Genomic DNA, 17,347 nt, shown 5'->3' with positions numbered 1-17,347 from the left:
AATATTTTCATTAATAAAAAAGCATGAAAGTCAATGCCAAGAAAACCTGTACAAATTGGCTAATTCTTCAAAAGATTCTCTATTTCCGATCCATTTTGAATAATGGAATATCAAGCACCTGCAGCAACCCTAAAAAAAGCGTTATAAAAATAAATATTCCGTGAATTCCCGTTCTCAGATCATCTGGCAACGCCACGGTCGCTCCCGCCGCAGTTGTCCAACACTGGCCGACTGCAAATAGAAGAATTGCGGGCTGTAACTGCATTTTATTTTTTTATTTTATTGAAACAAAAAAACAAACACTCGCTAATCCGCCGCAGTCGTCAGCCAGTTTTGCGGCGATGCCATTTTTTCGCCATCCCAATCCCAGCCGTAAAGTGTGTGCCTGCGGACCACAAACTGCGTCGCCATCGGTGTGTGGGTGCAGAAATAAATGCAAATTGTTGTAAAATGCCGTGCTTTGGTGTGCGTGTTGATAAGTGCAATACGCAAAAGTAAGAACATTGAGGCAAATACGTATAATTCGTGGGATCAGGCGTTTCCAGAGGTGAGTTCCGCACTGTCCGGGGAGATAAATCTGCTTAGTTTCGACCAGCAGTCAAATTAAGTTCTAATCAAATTGTTTACCCACGAAAGTGGGTTTTGTGCGAAAAAGTGCAAGTGCTGCTGCGTAAAGCTTAAATATGGTCTTAAATTAAACGATTTATCGTTTTTCTTTTTTGTGGGGCCAAGTTTGGCCGGATTGTGGAGTGGGAACTTCAAGATCCCCTCTAAAAACTTCCTGTGCCTGTGCCCCGTGTGCTTGTGTGGGTTTGGTAACGTTTGCAATGACCGTTTTGCAATGGCACGAGAAAATCAATAAGCTGGCAAAATTGAAAAAAGGAGACTTCCCAGACATGGCAGAAAATAACCCAAAGATTGCCGCTATGACGGTGTGTAAAATACATATGAACGTTAATTATGCTAATATGCTTCTCGCGAACCGAAATGCCCAATGTCTAATTACCTGACCAGTTTCACACCTCGCATGATGAATTACTTAGATCCTGGCTATAAATAAATTTACTTTGCACGTGCTAAATGGGGATTAAAGATTATAGTTTGCGGAAATATGTTACAATCTAAACTTCAAGTTGGCTCTTTTCTATATCCATTGTTTACCGTTGGAATAAGGAAACACCATAAAAAAATTTAATTTTAATCCTTAAATACCTAAGCAAGCTAACTTTTTATTAAGTATACTTAATAAAAATTAGAACACCCAATTTTTTTTTTGAATATTTGCATATCTTGAAAAATGTTGTAATATTTTGATTATAATTTCCTTCAGTATTAGGAAAATATTTACGTTTCTAACAAATAGAATTCAATATAATAACATTTATAACATGGAAAGACAGGTATAACATAATAACTATAATAGCTTTTAGTGATTCCTCATACTTTTTTGTAAGAAAAAGATATGTTGATATGGGACCTATAAAAGCCATAAACAAAGGAACCGATTGCAATATAATTCTTAGGGTGAACGTCCGTCCATGTTTATAGAATGGAATGAAATGTGAAGTCTTCGGATAAAAGCACTCCTGTAGAAAATAACGCCCACATTGGCTGCCCGACCACTCAAAGTGTCTTCAATTGTATTGTTATTGTTTTGGGTTTGGACCGCTTCCGAAAATAGACTGCAGCTCGTCGGGAAGATCGGACAATGGATTCCCATGCAGCGTGGGCCACGCAGGAAGAAGCGTGCTCATTGCGACTGGAAGATTGATGGCAGATATTTTTAGTGCAGGCCCAATTAAGTTCAATTAGAGACCAAAAGAGCTTATCGCTCCGTATCTGATACACTGGATTCAACTTCCTTCGTGACAAGTAGAATGGGGGTCAATGAATGCGTCGGATTTTATAGCCTGCGGTAACTGGATTCAATAGATTTCTCGGTACATATATGATACCGAAGTTCCCATAAAAATATAAATCTGAGAAGCTTGTGTGAATGGTAGGCGTGGAAATCGGGATTTATGATAGCCCATTGAGTTTTTCCCATGTGATAAACATAAACAAACGGAAGGTCTATAGAGTCTATATTAGTCTATAGTATAGACTAAACAATAGGTATTTCCAATATTGTAGAAAAGTTTTGGTGTCTGTATTGAAATCCATTTACAAAATTATTTTCACTTTACAAAGCAGTTAATCAAGTTGATCAATCAAACTCCATAAACTGCTCAACGGGGAATTAGGCACTTATTAGAATAACTTGACTTCACACTATATGCCATGCAGACGATACTTTGTTTAATTAATTATTTAGCATCAGCGATAGACTTTACCAAAACGTAAAAGCATTGCAGTGATAGCGATTCTACGCAGTTTACTTTTGTAACATAATAAAAAGAAATCCGAACAAATAACGTGTTTTTAGAAGTGTTGTATATTTGATTGTTCTTTTCTAACCTGTCTATCCTTAAAACTTCTATTAAATTTAAAGTAATATGTTTTTAAATTATTTTATTTCTTAATTAATGAATCCAACCATATTTTTTCCGTTCCAGATTCCATTAACTAGTCGTGGCATTTGAATTAGCGCCTAAGTGCATGCCCAAAATGGATAACGAGCAACCGCACCAAGAGTTGGTGAAGTGCGTTCTGGTGGGGGACACGGCGGTGGGCAAGACGCGACTGATCTGCGCCAGAGCCTGCAACAAGCACGTCTCGCTTTCCCAGCTACTTTCAACCCATGTGCCGACCGTGTGGGCCATCGATCAGTATCGCATATATAAAGATGTATGTTGCCATTCAACTTGTTCAGAAGCATCCAAAGTACTCCTGCTTTTTTCTATTTAAAGGTACTCGAGCGATCGTGGGAGGTGGTGGACGGAGTGAATGTCTCACTTCGTCTCTGGGACACATTTGGTGACCACGACAAGGATCGACGTTTCGCCTACGGCAGGTTGGTGACCATTTCAAGGCGTCCAATCTAGAAAACTATAGTCTTCTCCTTGACCAACAGATCCGATGTGGTGCTGCTGTGCTTTTCCATTGCCAGTCCGATTTCCCTGCGCAACTGCAAGATGATGTGGTATCCGGAAATTCGCCGCTTCTGTCCGGATGTGCCCGTAATTCTAGTCGGTTGCAAGAACGACCTGCGCTACATGTACCGCGACGAGAACTATCTCTCGTATTTCGGCGAGAAGGGAACCTTTGTTCGGTATGCCTAGCTAACAGGTTTCAGCCGGTTCTCTATAGTTTTCATTTTCAAATTAAAAATTTGGGGGTCTTTTTAATAATTGAATTATTCTTTAGGTAGCAATTTATTTTTAGCTTTTTAATGAAAACACTTAAGTGCTTTTTCAATGTTATCGAACTGCGAAAAACCGCTTTTACGTGATTGCTGCGATTCAATATCATTTGTCTAAAGCTAAATTAAGGGGTTTCTTGAGTTAATTGAATTGAAAAGTATAGTTGGGAGCACTGTAAGTAACTTTTCGTAGCACTTTTAATAGTATGCACAATTTTTATTGACTTTATTTTATAGGAAAATGTTGTATCTGTAAAAATACTTCAATTTCTTCATTTAAAAATGAATTATTTTACAGGGCCGCATTGAAGAGTGACCTGGTGATGCCGGATGAGGCTCGTGCCGTGGCCAAGGAGCTGGGAGTGGCCTACTACGAGACCAGTGTCTTCACCTACTTTGGGGTGAACGAGGTCTTTGAAAATGCCATCCGATCCGCGTTGATTGCGCGCCGACAGCAGCGATTCTGGATGACGAACCTGAAGAAGGTACAGAAGCCGCTGCTGCAGGCGCCGTTCCGGCCACCAAAGCCCCCACCACCGGAGGTCACCGTAATGGTCGGGCACTATCGGCAGGACATCTACAACATGTTCTTGTCGCAGGCCTACACCGACCTGGTCCTGGTCGGAGGGGGTGGCACCAAGTTCGCCGTGCACAGATTCATGCTGGCCGCCGCGTCCAGCATCTTCCAGCGCCTGCTAAGCACGGAGCTGACCGACATGGGCGGGCGGAGCAGCAGTGAGTCTAGCATGGTCAGCTCCACATTCGGGGAGGCCACCATAGCGGACTTCAATGACGACACTGAATCCTTGATTCGTTACGAATCACGCACACAACGGTGGGTCTGGACTTCTGTTCCTAAATGGCTAATCGTTAAGGTTATTTTCACTTTAGCAGCATGTGGGAACACTTGAAGCGCCGCTCCAGTTATCAGGCGTTACCTCTGATGGAGTCCAAGCGGTCGAACGATTTGTACAGGGAGCTGCATCATCCGGTCCTGCAGAGCATTCGCCTGGTGCACGTGGAGAACCAACGGGGTGTGAATGGCCTGCAGACAATAGTCACTCTCAGCAAACTCATCTCTCCACAAGCTTTGCATCAGTGCCTGAGATTTATTTATACCGGTACCATTGACAAGGATTGCAATAATTTCCAGGTAGTATTATGCTTGCCAGTACTGTGAATCTGGAATTTGATAGTATTTAAGTTTAATCTATTATTATGTTGGACTGGCAGGAAATTAGAGAAGCTGCCGATCTGCTAGAACTGCCGCAACTGACTCAGCTACTTTCGAGGCCTCAGACCGTTATGGAAACCTCCAGCGATGAGCCAAATCCGCACATTTGTCTTGTAAGCACTTATATATCTTCTGATGTACACACATTATGATTTCCTTTATTTTATTTTAGCGCATAAAAGAAAGCATGGAAAGGCATTGCATTGGTGACGGTTGTTTCAGCGATGTCACCTTTGAATTGGACGACGGTTTGATGAAGGTGATGATACCCTAAATAACCTTAGATCCCGAAACTATTAAACTAAATTACAGGCCCACCGCGCTGTGCTCGTTGGCCGTTGTGATGTTATGCGCGCAATGTTGCTGGGCGACTTTCGTGAGGCGCATTCCAATGTGGTAGGATCGGTCAAAAGATCCTTAAAATCCTCTATGCTAATGCAAAATCCTTTCACTTCAGATCGTATTCCCTGGGGTTACAATTTACACATTCCACAAGTTGCTGTGCTACCTGTATACTGACCAGATTCCGCCAATCTCGGCCGTCAAGTGCCTCAATCTACTGGAGCTGGCCAACCGGCTATGCCTGCCGCGGCTGCTCAACCTGGTTGAGTGCCGCGTTATCGAAGATCTCACTCTGATTTCCCAGAACGAAACCAATGAAACGGTGGATCACTGTCTAAAGTTGTTGGAGCCAGTAAAGGTAGAAAAATATAGATTTCTGATAGAAGATTATAAGATAAACTAACCGCTAAAGAGGTTTCCCAGAACAAATGTAGCTTGATTTAAATTTATAACTACTCCTTAAACTTCTTTCCCCAGCTGCACAACGCACATCAGTTGGCCGAGTGGTGCATGTCGTACCTTTGCGTCAATTACAACCTTATTTGTAAGTTCTCACTCAAGGGCCTGAAGGCGCTGCATCAGGATAATCAGGAGTATTTGCGGGAGCACCGCTGGCCTCCAGTCTGGTATCTGAAGGACTACGACTACTATCAGCGCTGCCTGAACGAGTTGAACAAGGAGCTGAAGCTGAAGAGCTCGAGGCGCGAGTCGCCGAGCGATGACGAGGGCTGTCTGTGCTTCACGGGTGGTAAGTGTTTCCACTTCTACGGTACTATGTATATGCTCCACATCCCAGCACACTTGACATCCCAGACCCAATACTCCAGTCGGAGGATCAGCTCAGGTTTTAGTTTCAGCCAACATAATTCTTCTTTAATTGCTAGCGCTAGAGGATATATATTGTACGTATCACGGTTTGTACTCGTAGCCAGGTGTCTCGTTATGGTTTTCCTTTCCTTTTTGATTTCCTTGCTCATTTACAACGACAACTCCATCATCGTAATATTAATGTGCGACATTTGGTCAAAGTATTCTCTTGCTGGCTGTTAGGTAAATCGAAGCGCAGCGGAGATGCAAGTGGTGGAACCGCAGAGAACAGCAATGCCGATAATCAGATCTTCAACAGCGCTGGCAACTCGATCAATCACATCGACCTGGAGGCAGACATGGACCTGAATCTCTGACACCCAGCCCTCGGGCAAGGAAGGTGCGTAATCTATCTAAAGGGATGGAATATGTTATACCTATATAACTTTTTTAGATCACTGCGCTTCATTGTGATCCTGCCGGTCCTGATCTGTTTCATCTGTACGATTTTAAGTATTTTGATACTTTTCCAAATCCACACATAACAAACCTCAAGTACATTCGACTTGACGTGGGCGGGTATAGCGGCTGGGAATGGAGTTGAGGGAGTGGCGCGTCTGCTTTTGACATTACGCAATATATAGAGCGCAAATTTGCCTTAGTGATTACTAATACATAAGTCCAACATAGCTCGACCCAGAACAAAGGAGCATACTGCAAAGTGCTTCGGATTTCTTATATTTATACGCCTATATATAATGCAAAGCATAAACGAGTATGCACATGCACCTCGGCGATATCGCTGTATTGCCTTACGATATATCGGTGTACACTCATCTTGTTCTGCACGATTCCATGGAATATGGGAAGCGAATAGGACGCAGACATGTGTATATCCTTATATTTGTACCTTTACCTAAGACATGTATGTATGTATATTTTTGAATTCCTACTTACGGAAACATTTGTCTAGCCATAGCCCTAAGCAATACTTTATGATAAGGACGCATTTTGTACAGAATGATAGAATAAAGCAATTACGAACAAGTGTTCTTGGCTTCTCTTCCTTTAAAAATAAGTCCTCATGGTAAATAATTTACATTTCATTTATTAACTTAAGTAAAAGAACAGTTCACATGCCATTAAAAAAACAACAAACATTTAAACGCATTTTAAAGGCCCTGTATAGCTTTCGCGGTTCTGGTACTCATTTGGGACACAGTTCCATCCTCAACCTCCAGATCTTGGAGCATGGCAATCATCTCTTCATCAGTGATCACAACCTCCGGTTTTTCGTTGTTATTGATGAGTGGTCCGAAGGTAGATTGCGATGATTCGCCGCACAGTTCCCGCAATTCCCGTTCCAGTTGATCCTCCTCTTGGCTCGCTCCCTCGACAACGCTAGTGGACAAGACATCCTGCACTTCTCGGTGCTGGTCGAGAGTATCCTGCACATCGGCCAGAACTTCGTCGACATTGTCGTACTTCAAGCCAGAATCCGAAAGCACCTTCTTAAGGGTATTTGAGCCAATTTTGTAGGCGTCTAGCACAACGCCACTGTTTTGAGCCTCATCCACGCTGCACAAAAGGGATTCGATGTTGTGCAAAGCAAGGCTGCGACGTTCTGTTAAAGCAAAATAAATGAACATTACTTGCATAACTAAAATAAAGACCTTCTGAATGAGAACCTACCATGATTCTTCTCCAATAAATGCCTTTTTCGTAGGTACGTCTTGGCCAATTGCCGCTTGTTTTCCTTCAAGTACTGACGTGCTTTTTCATCGTTTACCTTGATATCTTCTTCCAATTCTTCTAATTGCTTGAGTAACTGGGCCTGCGTATTCTGGAGATTGTGGACGGCATGATCTTCTTGGCTTATGTTGAGATCATCGCCGTCTTTTTCTACATTAAAGATTGTCCATGAAGAAGAATATATAACTGGATATATAACTGTCATATCTTACTTGGAATTTTGATCAAGTGAATTTGGCGTTGTCCCTTTTCCACCTTAAATTCCAGACCAACGATTTGGCGAACATTTAAGGCCAGCAAGCAAACGCAGAAATCTTTGTCTGAATGGATGCGCACTTGTTGAGCCTTGCAAAGGGACTTGAAGGCCTCGAAATGCAGGAGTTTTCCGCTGTTTTCCGATAAGACTTTTTCGGTTATGAGGTCGCAAGTGCTCTGTAAAGATATGCAGGGTTCGAATTTCTTATGTGTATTATAAACGTATATTGTGAGGATATATTTAGATATCTTATGGACAATGCAACAGATATTGGTGCTATATATGTAGTTGCAAAATACTTGTATAATATAAACTGATACATACGTTTAAGACATCAAGGTGAATCCATTCCAGTAAAGAGGAAGCCTCCAGGTCCTCCCCCACCACGCTGTGCTTGATCTTGGACCAGCTCCACGAGAGGGGTCGCTTTACCAGGCTGTTGACCAGCCAGCCGCTCCAGGAATTCGCCGGATCATGTTCGAATTCACTGCGAGACCGGATCTGTTTCGTCTGCTGCATATCGGATATCACTGTGTCCAAACAGGCGGGCAATTGGTCACCCCGCATAAACTGCAGTTGCAGATCCCGTAGACTGAAGATGGGTCTGCCGGAAAACTTTAAGTACTTCGCGATCAGGTCCTTCCAGAATTTCATTTTTCCGTCGTAGTCCTCGGTGCCCAGGTGTCGCGATCGAAACATAGCGAACTGCACCTGCATTCTGGCATTGTCCTTCCAGCTCTCAGGAAATCTGAATTGACCCGCTCCATTCTCCTGGTCACCGCTTGCAAGGCTCATCCTTAAATCCTTAATTTCTCCAAGATTATAAAAATTGCGCGTCTTTTGTGTTTGTGTTTTGGCTATCAGCTGTTGCGCAGTGTTGCATAATGAATGATTATGTTCCCAGCTTGTAAACAAAATTCAAATAAAACAGTTATATTTGATTTTATTTGAAATCATAGATAAATATATTTTTAGGAGCACGGGATTGTTTTATATATACAGTACTAAGTAAGAAAATTTGGCAATAAAATTTGAAGAAAATTCTTAACGTTTTAAAGAAGTGAAATATAATACTCTTTTAATAAATACATTGCTTAATAGATTAATAAAATAAATGCCTTAATTATCTAATATGCAATAAAGAAAACCTGAAAATTAATATGTCATCTTTACATTATAATTTAATTTAATTTTTTAAGCTTGCTTTTAAAAATATAAATACATGCATCTCGCTTTCCAGCACTGGGTTTCTCGATAATTTGGATATCGATTTACTTTCTCCCCATCCCGAATCAGCTGTTCCAATTCAGGCTACTAGATTAAAAACTTCTGACGAAAATTTTGTTTTGAAGTTTTTGTTGAGTGTGCGTGGAATTCGAAACGGCTTTCCTTGGCATTGCAGAGTAACACCAATCCAGAGGACCCCGGGAATGCATGGAGCACGGAGCTAACTTGGCCGAGCAAGGATTCCCGCAGCATCGATGAGAGCAGCACATCCCAGCAGCCCCTGAGTCACGTTCTTAGCCTCTTTCGCCACGGACCCGCTTTTCCCTCCAAGATCTGGAAGAATCTTGATTGCCAGAAGTGCCGGAGCATCTCGACGTGCGTGCGATTCTCCAGATTGTCCATTGTTACACGGTGCACTGACTCCGTCCAATTGAGTCTTGCGAATCATCATGATGGAGGACGAACAGATTAACCTGCGCAATCAGTTGGCGAGGGGTAAGTCGTGATTTAGCATAACTCTGGAAGATTGCGACTGCATCTAGCAAAGTCCAATAGACGAACCACTAAGGAAGATCTCTGTGATTTATATTTCTACAAAGAAATTTAGATTTCCCTAAGATATCACATAGATAACGAATATCTAAAATGAAATTAATTAACTGATAGAAAACTAAGTTTCTAGTATACCGATATGAGTATAGATAACATTTCATAGTTCGACTGGACAACAAAAATGATTCATTGCCTATAAACTATCTTAGCCATAAACCTCTACGGTATTAAGTACTATGAGTGAGAGTCTAACATTGTTTAGAAAGTAATCACATGATGCTGGGCAGCCAAAAACCCAACAATAAAGATTCAGTGATGTCTATTTGGCGGGATCTAGCAATCTTGTTTTAAAGGGGTTTCCCTAAAAAAAAAGTCTCTTAACTTAAAAACAAAAATGGTTGTAAGGCAATTCGAACTATGTTAAAAATATTCTTAAATTACCTTTAATAACTCTCACTTTTACAAAAAAAAAGTAGATTTTTTAATTTTATATCCCCACAACTATTATTTTGAGCACAGCTGTGGGTTTTGAACTATGTTTATTTCTTTGGCTTACCCTGTAATAAGAACGGAATTTTTTAATAGCGTGAATATCGCCTGTTCAGCAAATATGTGATTATAATACTCCGGTCTGCCGCAGATATGGCATACTTCATTATGACTGTGATCTATTTGCACAAAATCATTGCAATACCCTACTTATATCGCTTGGTCAGATTTTATGCTTTGTACTAGTTACACAACCAGATATACGATAAGATTAGCTTGTAAATCACAATTAACACGTATGGCCAATTAAGTTATAATCGAAATCAGTGTCTGCATATGGAGAACGGCTAGTACTTTTCCCCCAAACAAATGTACGAATGATTGGGGTTTGTCTTACCATCTCAGCTCTCTGGGCCCGAAGCTTTTTTGGGAGGTTTCTCCGTTTGGAATTTGTACCATTTGGGGACGTTATCAGGGCTCTTATCACGCCCTCTGCGCCTGCAGAGAGAGTGTAAAGCCACAAGTGCGTCCATGGATGGCCAGATGATTGACTATGCATTGGCTGGGAATTTTACCAAGTTACCTAGGGGTAGTCGCCGAGGTAAATGCAAAGGCGGTCGGACGTAATACCGATCCACAGACGTCGTAGGGTTCACACTGGGTCGTCGCTGCTCTGGTCTGGCTGTGTTTTAAATGTGTTTTCGTAATGATTAAGTTTGGGTTCGGCTCGCCGATGTCCGCTCATTAATACAGCCAAAGCATATGTACAGTGTACACATGGCGCTGAGTTCGTCTGGAGCTTATACATATGCGAAAGCCGCAGCGCAGCCGCTGCCGCCGCTTCGGGCAGTAAAATTTCATTCAAACGCGTTTCACGTCTGTTTTCGAACGGTCAACAACGGATGGGATCGGATCGCGCGATCGCCAGTTGTCGCCACCGCCACTCACTCACTACCAGCGATTTAGAAACCGATGAATTGAGCAAACAAACATCTTCCGCGACTGACCAATGTTCCAATCCACACACTCCCCGCCTGTGATAAGTGCCCGTCTCTGAACTTGTAATATACGCTGTGGTGTCAGCAAAAAAAAAACTGGAAAAATAAAAAATAATTAGGCAAACAAAATGAAAGTCCCCACGCGCAGCTCGAAATACTCATTCAATTTGAAAATATTGAAATTGCATAACGATAAGAAACCTACCAGCCCCAGTCCGCCAACCTCACCTGTGATCTCAGCGAAGCGAAACTCATGGCGCGCTTCGTGGCGATCGGCCCTGGGCGCCAAAGGCAAGTCCCTTGGAACGCCCTCAGACGACAGAGATCCCATCGAGCTGGAGGCGGAATCAGGGCTTTTCGAGAGGATGAGGTGCCACAGCACCTGCTCCTCCTCCTCCTGCGCCGATCAAATGTTTCCCGCCATCCAGATTCCTCAAGGCGACGAACTCATGTGTAAGTTGCCAGAGTATCCTTGAAGACGCCAATAACTCAGTACTCCGATTTTCCATTCAAAATGATATATAATTTTTAAAAAAGTATATTTAATCTTCCAAAGACTTCAACTGGTCGAAATGAAACCTTGTACACTTTCTTTTCCATACAATTTGAAGGATCTTTGTATATTATAGCAACTGTATATTTATTCATTTTGTTTACTGTATATTCACAAATAGAAGATGAAAATTCTTTGAATTTCCTAAAGTTATAATTTAAAGAAATAATTTTCTCATAAATTAATTTAAAAAAAGGACAACATTGTAAACTGAGCGAAGGATTTTTTTTGATTCCCAAACATAAGTTTTTTGTACATTTTTAAGCAGACATTTTTTACTGACATATCTCTGTCATTATCGTCTATTGAACCCGCCGAAATTTCTAAAAACTCAGCATGTCTTTTTGCTAAACATACAAATAAACAAAAACGTACTTAGACTTTGTCGGTTATAAAGTACATAATGAAGAGACGAAAATCGCCGGTCTCTTGACTTCATCTAGTCTAAAGTTAAGATTGTTGAAAGCTTTGGAGTGGGTACATAAATAGAGAACAAGTTAACCGACAGATTAGATAAACCCAGCGGGGGACCTCGGGAATTGCTGATCGGCAAGTAAAGATCGGGTGAATTTGGCGGAAATATACACCTACTTGTATGTAGGTGTAGTGTAAGGTGGTGCCCGCTAAATGGTCAATTCCCTGGTCAAATCAGGCAATACCAGACCACGATAAGCTGCGTGCTCCGCGCCGGAGGGCAGATAAGAAAGGTGTGTTTACCCGCTCGCTGAGCACATGCGTTCATTTCGATTCCATACGACTCCCCATTTCGCCAGTGTTCAGCTGTTTACGGCTAATATATTATCCGGCAGCCAGTCAGTCATTCAGTTGGAGCCATCGACGTGTCGCACTTGGCTGTGGTTGTGGCTTTTGCTGTGCCTGTGGCGACCGAGTGAAATGTTTCCGGTTTAAGCAATCTACATAGCATACAGGCGAACTGTGCTCGTAATGAACCCAAAGTTATAGACACTCACTCGCACATAGACATCCACACTGAAACCGAATCGAAACGAAACGAAAGCTCCGTAGCTGGAATATACACCTTAAATACGCATTGCCCGGGTCCCTGGGCTGGGTGAAGTGGAATAAAAAACAAAACGAAACGCGTTTAACAGTGATTACACGACTGTGTTATGTGCAGCGGATTCTACACTCGGACGGAATAAACCTACAGGCGGTCGGAATAAACCATAGATCCAAGGGTTACATCATGCCGGAGGCCCTGCATTTTACATCGATCTTTGATCTCATCATCAAGAGCGGTTCGTGCACTTTCAAAGTCCAATTTCGTTCAGCGCACAGAGCAGTGAAGCCTTTACTCAAAGATTTATTAAACAAGAAGTCAATCGGCACAGAAAAAATGATGAATTGGCTTCCCATTCATTATAATACTGACTAGTTCTAAGATTGTTCAGACAGATGGGCTAGAATCCGACGAATATGTTAAAAGTTCAGTACAGACTTCCCATTCATTTTGATTCAGCCTAGTTCTAAGATTGTTCAGATAGATATGAGTTAAAATCCCAGAATTATCTTATAAAGTACATAAGTAAATCTAGGTTCGTATTTCTCGATCCAAAACTTTTACAACATATAGTTTTAAATAAGGTGATATTTAGGTACCCATTGCAATATTGAATTTAATTAATGTATTTTAATTTTTTTCTCTTACTTGAGTATAACTCTAAAATCATACTTCGATTTATGATTACTTTCTATTAGCCAATATCTACTGTATATGATAAACAGATAATGTGAAGTACAAGCGATACAACAACCTCTAGCATACCTGTATTGTGACATAGTTTGGCGCCGATTTGATCTTGACACCATGAACATGAACCGCTTTCAAACATTTAGCAGCTTGAGGTTCGATTTCTTTTTGCTCTTGTAATGTTTTTAAACTTGTTGCTTTGCCATTGAATCTGTGTCACAAACTTCCCGAACATGTTTGTCGTAGTTGGTTTGGGACAGGTTTGTTATTACAAGTCAATCAGATTTACGATTTAGTGTTGCAACACCATAAATATTTTCAGCCCTGGTTGTTAAACTCAAGGAACTAATCTAAATTTGACATTCGCTTCTATTAAAACACTAAAAATTTTTGCAATGTATCTGTGAAAATCCTGGGAGTCTACAGAGCCGCCCAAAATTCGTTTGTTACGAAAATGTGCCACCCAAAACCTCCTTTCGGCTGTTGCTGTTATTATTTTACGGGTGCAGGTGGGTCATGTTTATAATTCCATCGATAAAGAGAGAGTTAAAGGACCTATCAAAAATATATTATTATCAAAATGAACACATAACTAATTTTTGGCGTTTCTACCTTTTCAGCGATGCCATGGTTCGGCATGGACATCGGCGGAACCCTCACGAAGTTGGTCTACTTCGAGCCCAAGGATATAACGCCGGATGAGCAGGATCGCGAGGCTGGTATCTTGCGAAATATACGGCGCTACTTAACCAAAAACTCGGCATACGGCAAAACCGGACATCGAGATACGCACCTACAGGTGAGATGATCCCACTATAGAAATGTATATTCGCCACTGCGGAATGTGGATGTGCGATTTTGTAACAAAACGCTCTGACGCGGACCATTAGCATCGGTATTATCATCTGAAATATTATCAATCTCAGCGCCCCGAGTCGCGATATTTGCGCGTCCAGTCAACAAGTCATCTTTGGCGGGTCGGAACGGGTCGTCTGGTGATTGAATACGGTTACGGGTGCCAGGGTTTTCGAGTGTGAGTGCCTCTGCGGTGACCTTCACTCTCGCGCACACACGCCTACACAGAAAACAAAAGTGTAAACTAGTATATTAATTTATTACTTTTATACACTTAATCTTAGACTTGACAAAAGGGAGAGAGTGGTTGATTATACAAACAGTTTTCAATTGTAAAACGTATTTTAATTTCTGTTGATAATTTGATTTTATTTTCCGTGTACCATACGCTAATCTCGCACAAATAAGATTCCTTTGTTTACCTTTAGAGCCAAGTGATTCACTTTTAAGTTAATACGTTAGCTTTGTTTTGATTTTAACAAACGTTTATAAAGTAGTTAACACAATCATCAAAGCGGATATTGGAAAATAGGTCATTCGGCGGCTATATAATAAAAAATACTAAAGAATCTATTTAGTGTATCAAATTTGCGTAGGTGAAATGCGAAAGAGCGTAGTAAGAGTAAAAGTTCGATACTTAATCAAATGGTCTAGTTAGAAAGTCGGGGTAAATGCCCTACCCCAAAAATGGTTAATTATTCAAAGACTAGCACAAAAGGTTTCTCACTTTTTCAAACACCTATCCCAAATCATAGAAACTTCCGTTGCTGGGTAGTTTAATTTGTTAATTTGGTACAAATTACCCTTGTACTTGGACTTTGGATACTTTAAATTATAATGGCGACCGTATATATGTACAGTTTATACCCCAGAAACAGTTTGGAAAGCTTGTGCTATGTGAACGTTGACTTTTGTACTCTCCATTTTTATTTTGTAATGGGTTCTGAAGTCTAATTTTCATATTTACAGAACTCATTTTCTTTCTCTGTCTGCGAAGTGATATAACCATTTGTATCATTACAAATTCTTTTGAAAAGCCCTAGGAAGGATACGTTTTCATTAAAAAAAAATTATACTGATACTATGAGTTAAATATATTACAAATAAATGGCTTCTTTAAACGTTTTTACTAAATGATTTTCCACCCCCTTACTTTCCTTTTAGATGGACAATGTCGAGATACGTAAGAGACGTGGCTCCTTGCATTTCATTCGCTTCCAGACCACCGACATGGGCAACTTCCTGTCGCTGGCCAAGCAGAAGGGCATGGCTGAGCTGGTGACCACGGTTTGCGCGACCGGCGGCGGAGCCTTCAAGTTCGAGCAGGATTTCCGTGATCAAGTCAACATGAAGCTGGCCAAATTCGACGAGCTGGACACGCTCATCAAGGGCATCCTCTTCGCCGACCTGCACAATCGCACCGAGTGCTATTACTACGAAAACGCACGTGACATTCTGTAAGTGGAGTAAGTGCTGGCTACGAGGAGTTTCTAACGATTTTAATTTACCAAACATTTTGGCAGAAAAAGCGAGAAGCGACAGTTCAACTTTTCGCAACCGTTCCCGTTCATTCTGGTGAATGTCGGATCCGGAGTCTCCATCCTGGCGGTCTACGGTCCGGACAACTACAAGCGCATTTCGGGCACAAGGTAAGTACGCTTTTGTTCATCACCCATTACACATTTTTAATCTCGATTTGTCTCTCGTTTGTTTAGTTTGGGCGGCGGTACATTCCTGGGACTGTGTTGCCTCCTCACCGGCTGCACATCCTTCGAAGAGGCTATCCAACTTGCCACCAAGGGCGATAATAGGAAGGTGGACAAATTAGTTAAGGATATTTATGGCGGCGATTACAACCGCTTTGGTCTGCCCGGAGATTTGGTGGCGTCCAGGTAAATTATCCCGGAAGTGAGAGCACAGGCAACCATTTATGAATATGCTTTCCATTTCCAGCTTTGGCCAGATGCACCTCAATGACAAACGTGTTTCAGTATCACGTGAAGATTTGGCCAACGCCACACTGGTCACAATAACGAACAATATTGGCTCCATAGCAAGGATGTGTGCGCTGAATGAGAAGATCGATAGGGTAAGATTTTAAAACAATATTAAAGATCCAATACTTAAACTTAACCTTACATATTAATCCTTTCCAGGTCGTCTTTGTGGGCAACTTTTTGCGAGTGAACCCCATTTCCATGAAGCTATTGGCCTACGCCATGGAGTTCTGGTCCAATGGCACAATGAAGGGTCTCTTCCTGGAGCACGAGGGGTACTTTGGTGCGCTGGGTTGTCTGCTCCAATTCAACGGCGAGCTGGCAGCCGCCCTTAACGATGGAGTGGAGCATCCCATCCACACAGCATCAAATGCCGGCGAGGGCGCAACGACGCTGCCCTCGGCGGATGAGCCACCAGAGAAGGCACCCACAAGCAAACACTCCACTAGATAGTCGCTGTAACCACATGTTCCTCCCGAAGGCACCCGATGTGGGCCATCCGATTGTAGTGCATTGTACAGTAGACCTAAGATCTATAAGGCAATGGCAATGACTTTGATCCTTCGCAGTTTATCTCGGTATTTATCGTAATTCTCTCTCGGCTTTAGTTGTAATTTGAGGACGCACAAAATGTAAATGCATGAAATTACTGAATGGATAAAGTGCCTGCTAGCAAGCAACGAATTTTGGCCCAATCAAATGCCGAACCACAATTTATGTCTTAATTTTCCTCCGTGTAACATTTTACCATATGTTACTACCTTGCAATCTTCTACAATCTTCGGTAGTTTTTAGTTTCTTTTCTACAGTGATAGATGTTAGCTCTCGGAAAAGTATTACAAATACTTGACAATGGAACCGTAATTGAAAGTCTCGCGCGCAACAAATAGTTCAAGAGCATGTATTGCATACACCTAATGATATGCCCATGTCCTTTGACAATATTCATGTATACCTATAAGTTTTTACCCTATCGTTTGTGTACATGATTTAAGTGGATGTTTTAAAGTTTCTTTTTAGAATATAAGTTTGTGGTCATGTTATGATAGGATCCAATTTGTTGGCAGGTCAATAAAACTTGTTTAAAACAAACTGTTGGTCTTTTGGAGTCACAGAAATCATTCAAAATTTAATTTTGGACTGACCAATGCTTTGCTTACATAGTATTTTTTCATAATCGAACGAAAGATTCCAAATGGAATAGCTTTACTGATTCCAATATATCCTAATATTTGTAAAATGTATTGCACAATTAGAAGTCAAAAATGTACAT

The 17,347-nt window shown here is 41.4% G+C and overlaps 3 protein-coding genes and 1 long non-coding RNA gene across 11 annotated transcripts; 2 read left to right on the top strand and 2 right to left on the bottom strand.

Moving 5' to 3' along the window:
* The first annotated feature begins 213 nt into the window (after positions 1-213).
* RhoBTB (Rho-related BTB domain containing) lies at positions 214-6,731 on the top strand. Of its 4 annotated transcripts, none has more exons than XM_036814694.3 (13): positions 214-547; positions 2,556-2,787; positions 2,850-2,953; positions 3,014-3,211; positions 3,600-4,136; positions 4,193-4,454; positions 4,535-4,648; positions 4,708-4,794; positions 4,848-4,931; positions 4,993-5,235; positions 5,355-5,625; positions 5,928-6,084; positions 6,139-6,731. In XM_036814694.3, exons 2-12 carry the CDS (start codon positions 2,599-2,601, stop codon positions 6,059-6,061), a joined length of 2,223 nt encoding a protein of 740 aa, XP_036670589.1. In that variant the 5' UTR covers positions 214-547; positions 2,556-2,598; the 3' UTR covers positions 6,062-6,084; positions 6,139-6,731. The 4 variants fall into 4 exon arrangements, with proteins under 4 accessions (XP_036670589.1, XP_065720538.1, XP_036670588.1 ...); XM_065864466.2 differs by having other exon boundaries at positions 215-547; positions 4,196-4,454; XM_036814693.3 differs by having other exon boundaries at positions 215-547; positions 4,196-4,454; positions 5,907-6,084.
* Positions 6,732-6,776: 45 nt separating this feature from the next.
* On the bottom strand, positions 6,777-8,574 carry LOC108005821 (charged multivesicular body protein 7). Its single transcript, XM_017069154.4, has 4 exons — positions 8,017-8,574; positions 7,649-7,868; positions 7,377-7,586; positions 6,777-7,308 (listed from the first exon to the last, which is right to left on the bottom strand). Exons 1-4 carry the CDS (start codon positions 8,485-8,487, stop codon positions 6,857-6,859), a joined length of 1,353 nt encoding a protein of 450 aa, XP_016924643.3. The 5' UTR covers positions 8,488-8,574; the 3' UTR covers positions 6,777-6,856.
* A 417-nt stretch (positions 8,575-8,991) lies between these two features.
* Positions 8,992-17,166, top strand: fbl (pantothenate kinase 3 fbl). 4 transcript variants are annotated; one of them, XM_017069152.4, is made up of 7 exons: positions 8,992-9,414; positions 13,843-14,021; positions 15,242-15,534; positions 15,601-15,726; positions 15,793-15,969; positions 16,031-16,166; positions 16,234-17,166. In XM_017069152.4, the coding sequence occupies exons 1-7, from the start codon at positions 9,369-9,371 to the stop codon at positions 16,525-16,527; spliced, it is 1,251 nt and encodes a 416-aa protein (XP_016924641.2). In that variant the 5' UTR covers positions 8,992-9,368; the 3' UTR covers positions 16,528-17,166. The 4 variants fall into 4 exon arrangements, with proteins under 4 accessions (XP_016924641.2, XP_016924642.3, XP_016924638.3 ...); XM_017069149.4 differs by lacking the exon at positions 8,992-9,414 and adding an exon at positions 10,848-11,411; XM_017069151.4 differs by lacking the exon at positions 8,992-9,414 and adding an exon at positions 12,347-12,770.
* On the bottom strand, positions 9,011-10,682 carry LOC139352991 (uncharacterized). Of its 2 annotated transcripts, none has more exons than XR_011604063.1 (2): positions 10,028-10,682; positions 9,011-9,510 (listed from the first exon to the last, which is right to left on the bottom strand). It is a non-coding gene; the product is annotated as an uncharacterized lncRNA (long non-coding RNA). The 2 variants fall into 2 exon arrangements; XR_011604064.1 differs by having other exon boundaries at positions 10,358-10,682.
* Positions 17,167-17,347: the final 181 nt, after the last annotated feature.

This window comes from Drosophila suzukii, chromosome 3, assembly GCF_043229965.1.
Source record: "Drosophila suzukii chromosome 3, CBGP_Dsuzu_IsoJpt1.0, whole genome shotgun sequence".
Taxonomy (NCBI): domain Eukaryota; kingdom Metazoa; phylum Arthropoda; class Insecta; order Diptera; family Drosophilidae; genus Drosophila; species Drosophila suzukii.
Note: the sequence above shows the minus strand (reverse complement) of the source record. Positions and strands in the feature narration are given on the sequence as shown.

Excerpts from the sequence above, each read along its gene's own strand:
- RhoBTB (XM_036814692.3), top strand. The coding sequence starts at position 2,599 with ATGCCCAAAATGGATAACGAGCAACCGCACCAAGAGTTGGTGAAGTGC. Across the intron at positions 2,954-3,013 it reads CGACGTTTCGCCTACGGCAG|ATCCGATGTGGTGCTGCTGT; the intron begins GTTGGTGACCAT and ends CTTGACCAACAG. Across the intron at positions 5,626-5,906 it reads CTGTCTGTGCTTCACGGGTG|TATTCTCTTGCTGGCTGTTA; the intron begins GTAAGTGTTTCC and ends ATTTGGTCAAAG.
- LOC108005821 (XM_017069154.4), bottom strand. The coding sequence starts at position 8,487 with ATGAGCCTTGCAAGCGGTGACCAGGAGAATGGAGCGGGTCAATTCAGA. Across the intron at positions 7,587-7,648 it reads TCACTTGATCAAAATTCCAA|AAAAAGACGGCGATGATCTC; the intron begins GTAAGATATGAC and ends TCTTTAATGTAG. Across the intron at positions 7,309-7,376 it reads TTTATTGGAGAAGAATCATG|AACGTCGCAGCCTTGCTTTG; the intron begins GTAGGTTCTCAT and ends TTGCTTTAACAG.
- fbl (XM_017069149.4), top strand. The coding sequence starts at position 11,087 with ATGAAAGTCCCCACGCGCAGCTCGAAATACTCATTCAATTTGAAAATA. Across the intron at positions 15,535-15,600 it reads GAAAACGCACGTGACATTCT|AAAAAGCGAGAAGCGACAGT; the intron begins GTAAGTGGAGTA and ends ACATTTTGGCAG. Across the intron at positions 15,970-16,030 it reads GGAGATTTGGTGGCGTCCAG|CTTTGGCCAGATGCACCTCA; the intron begins GTAAATTATCCC and ends TTCCATTTCCAG.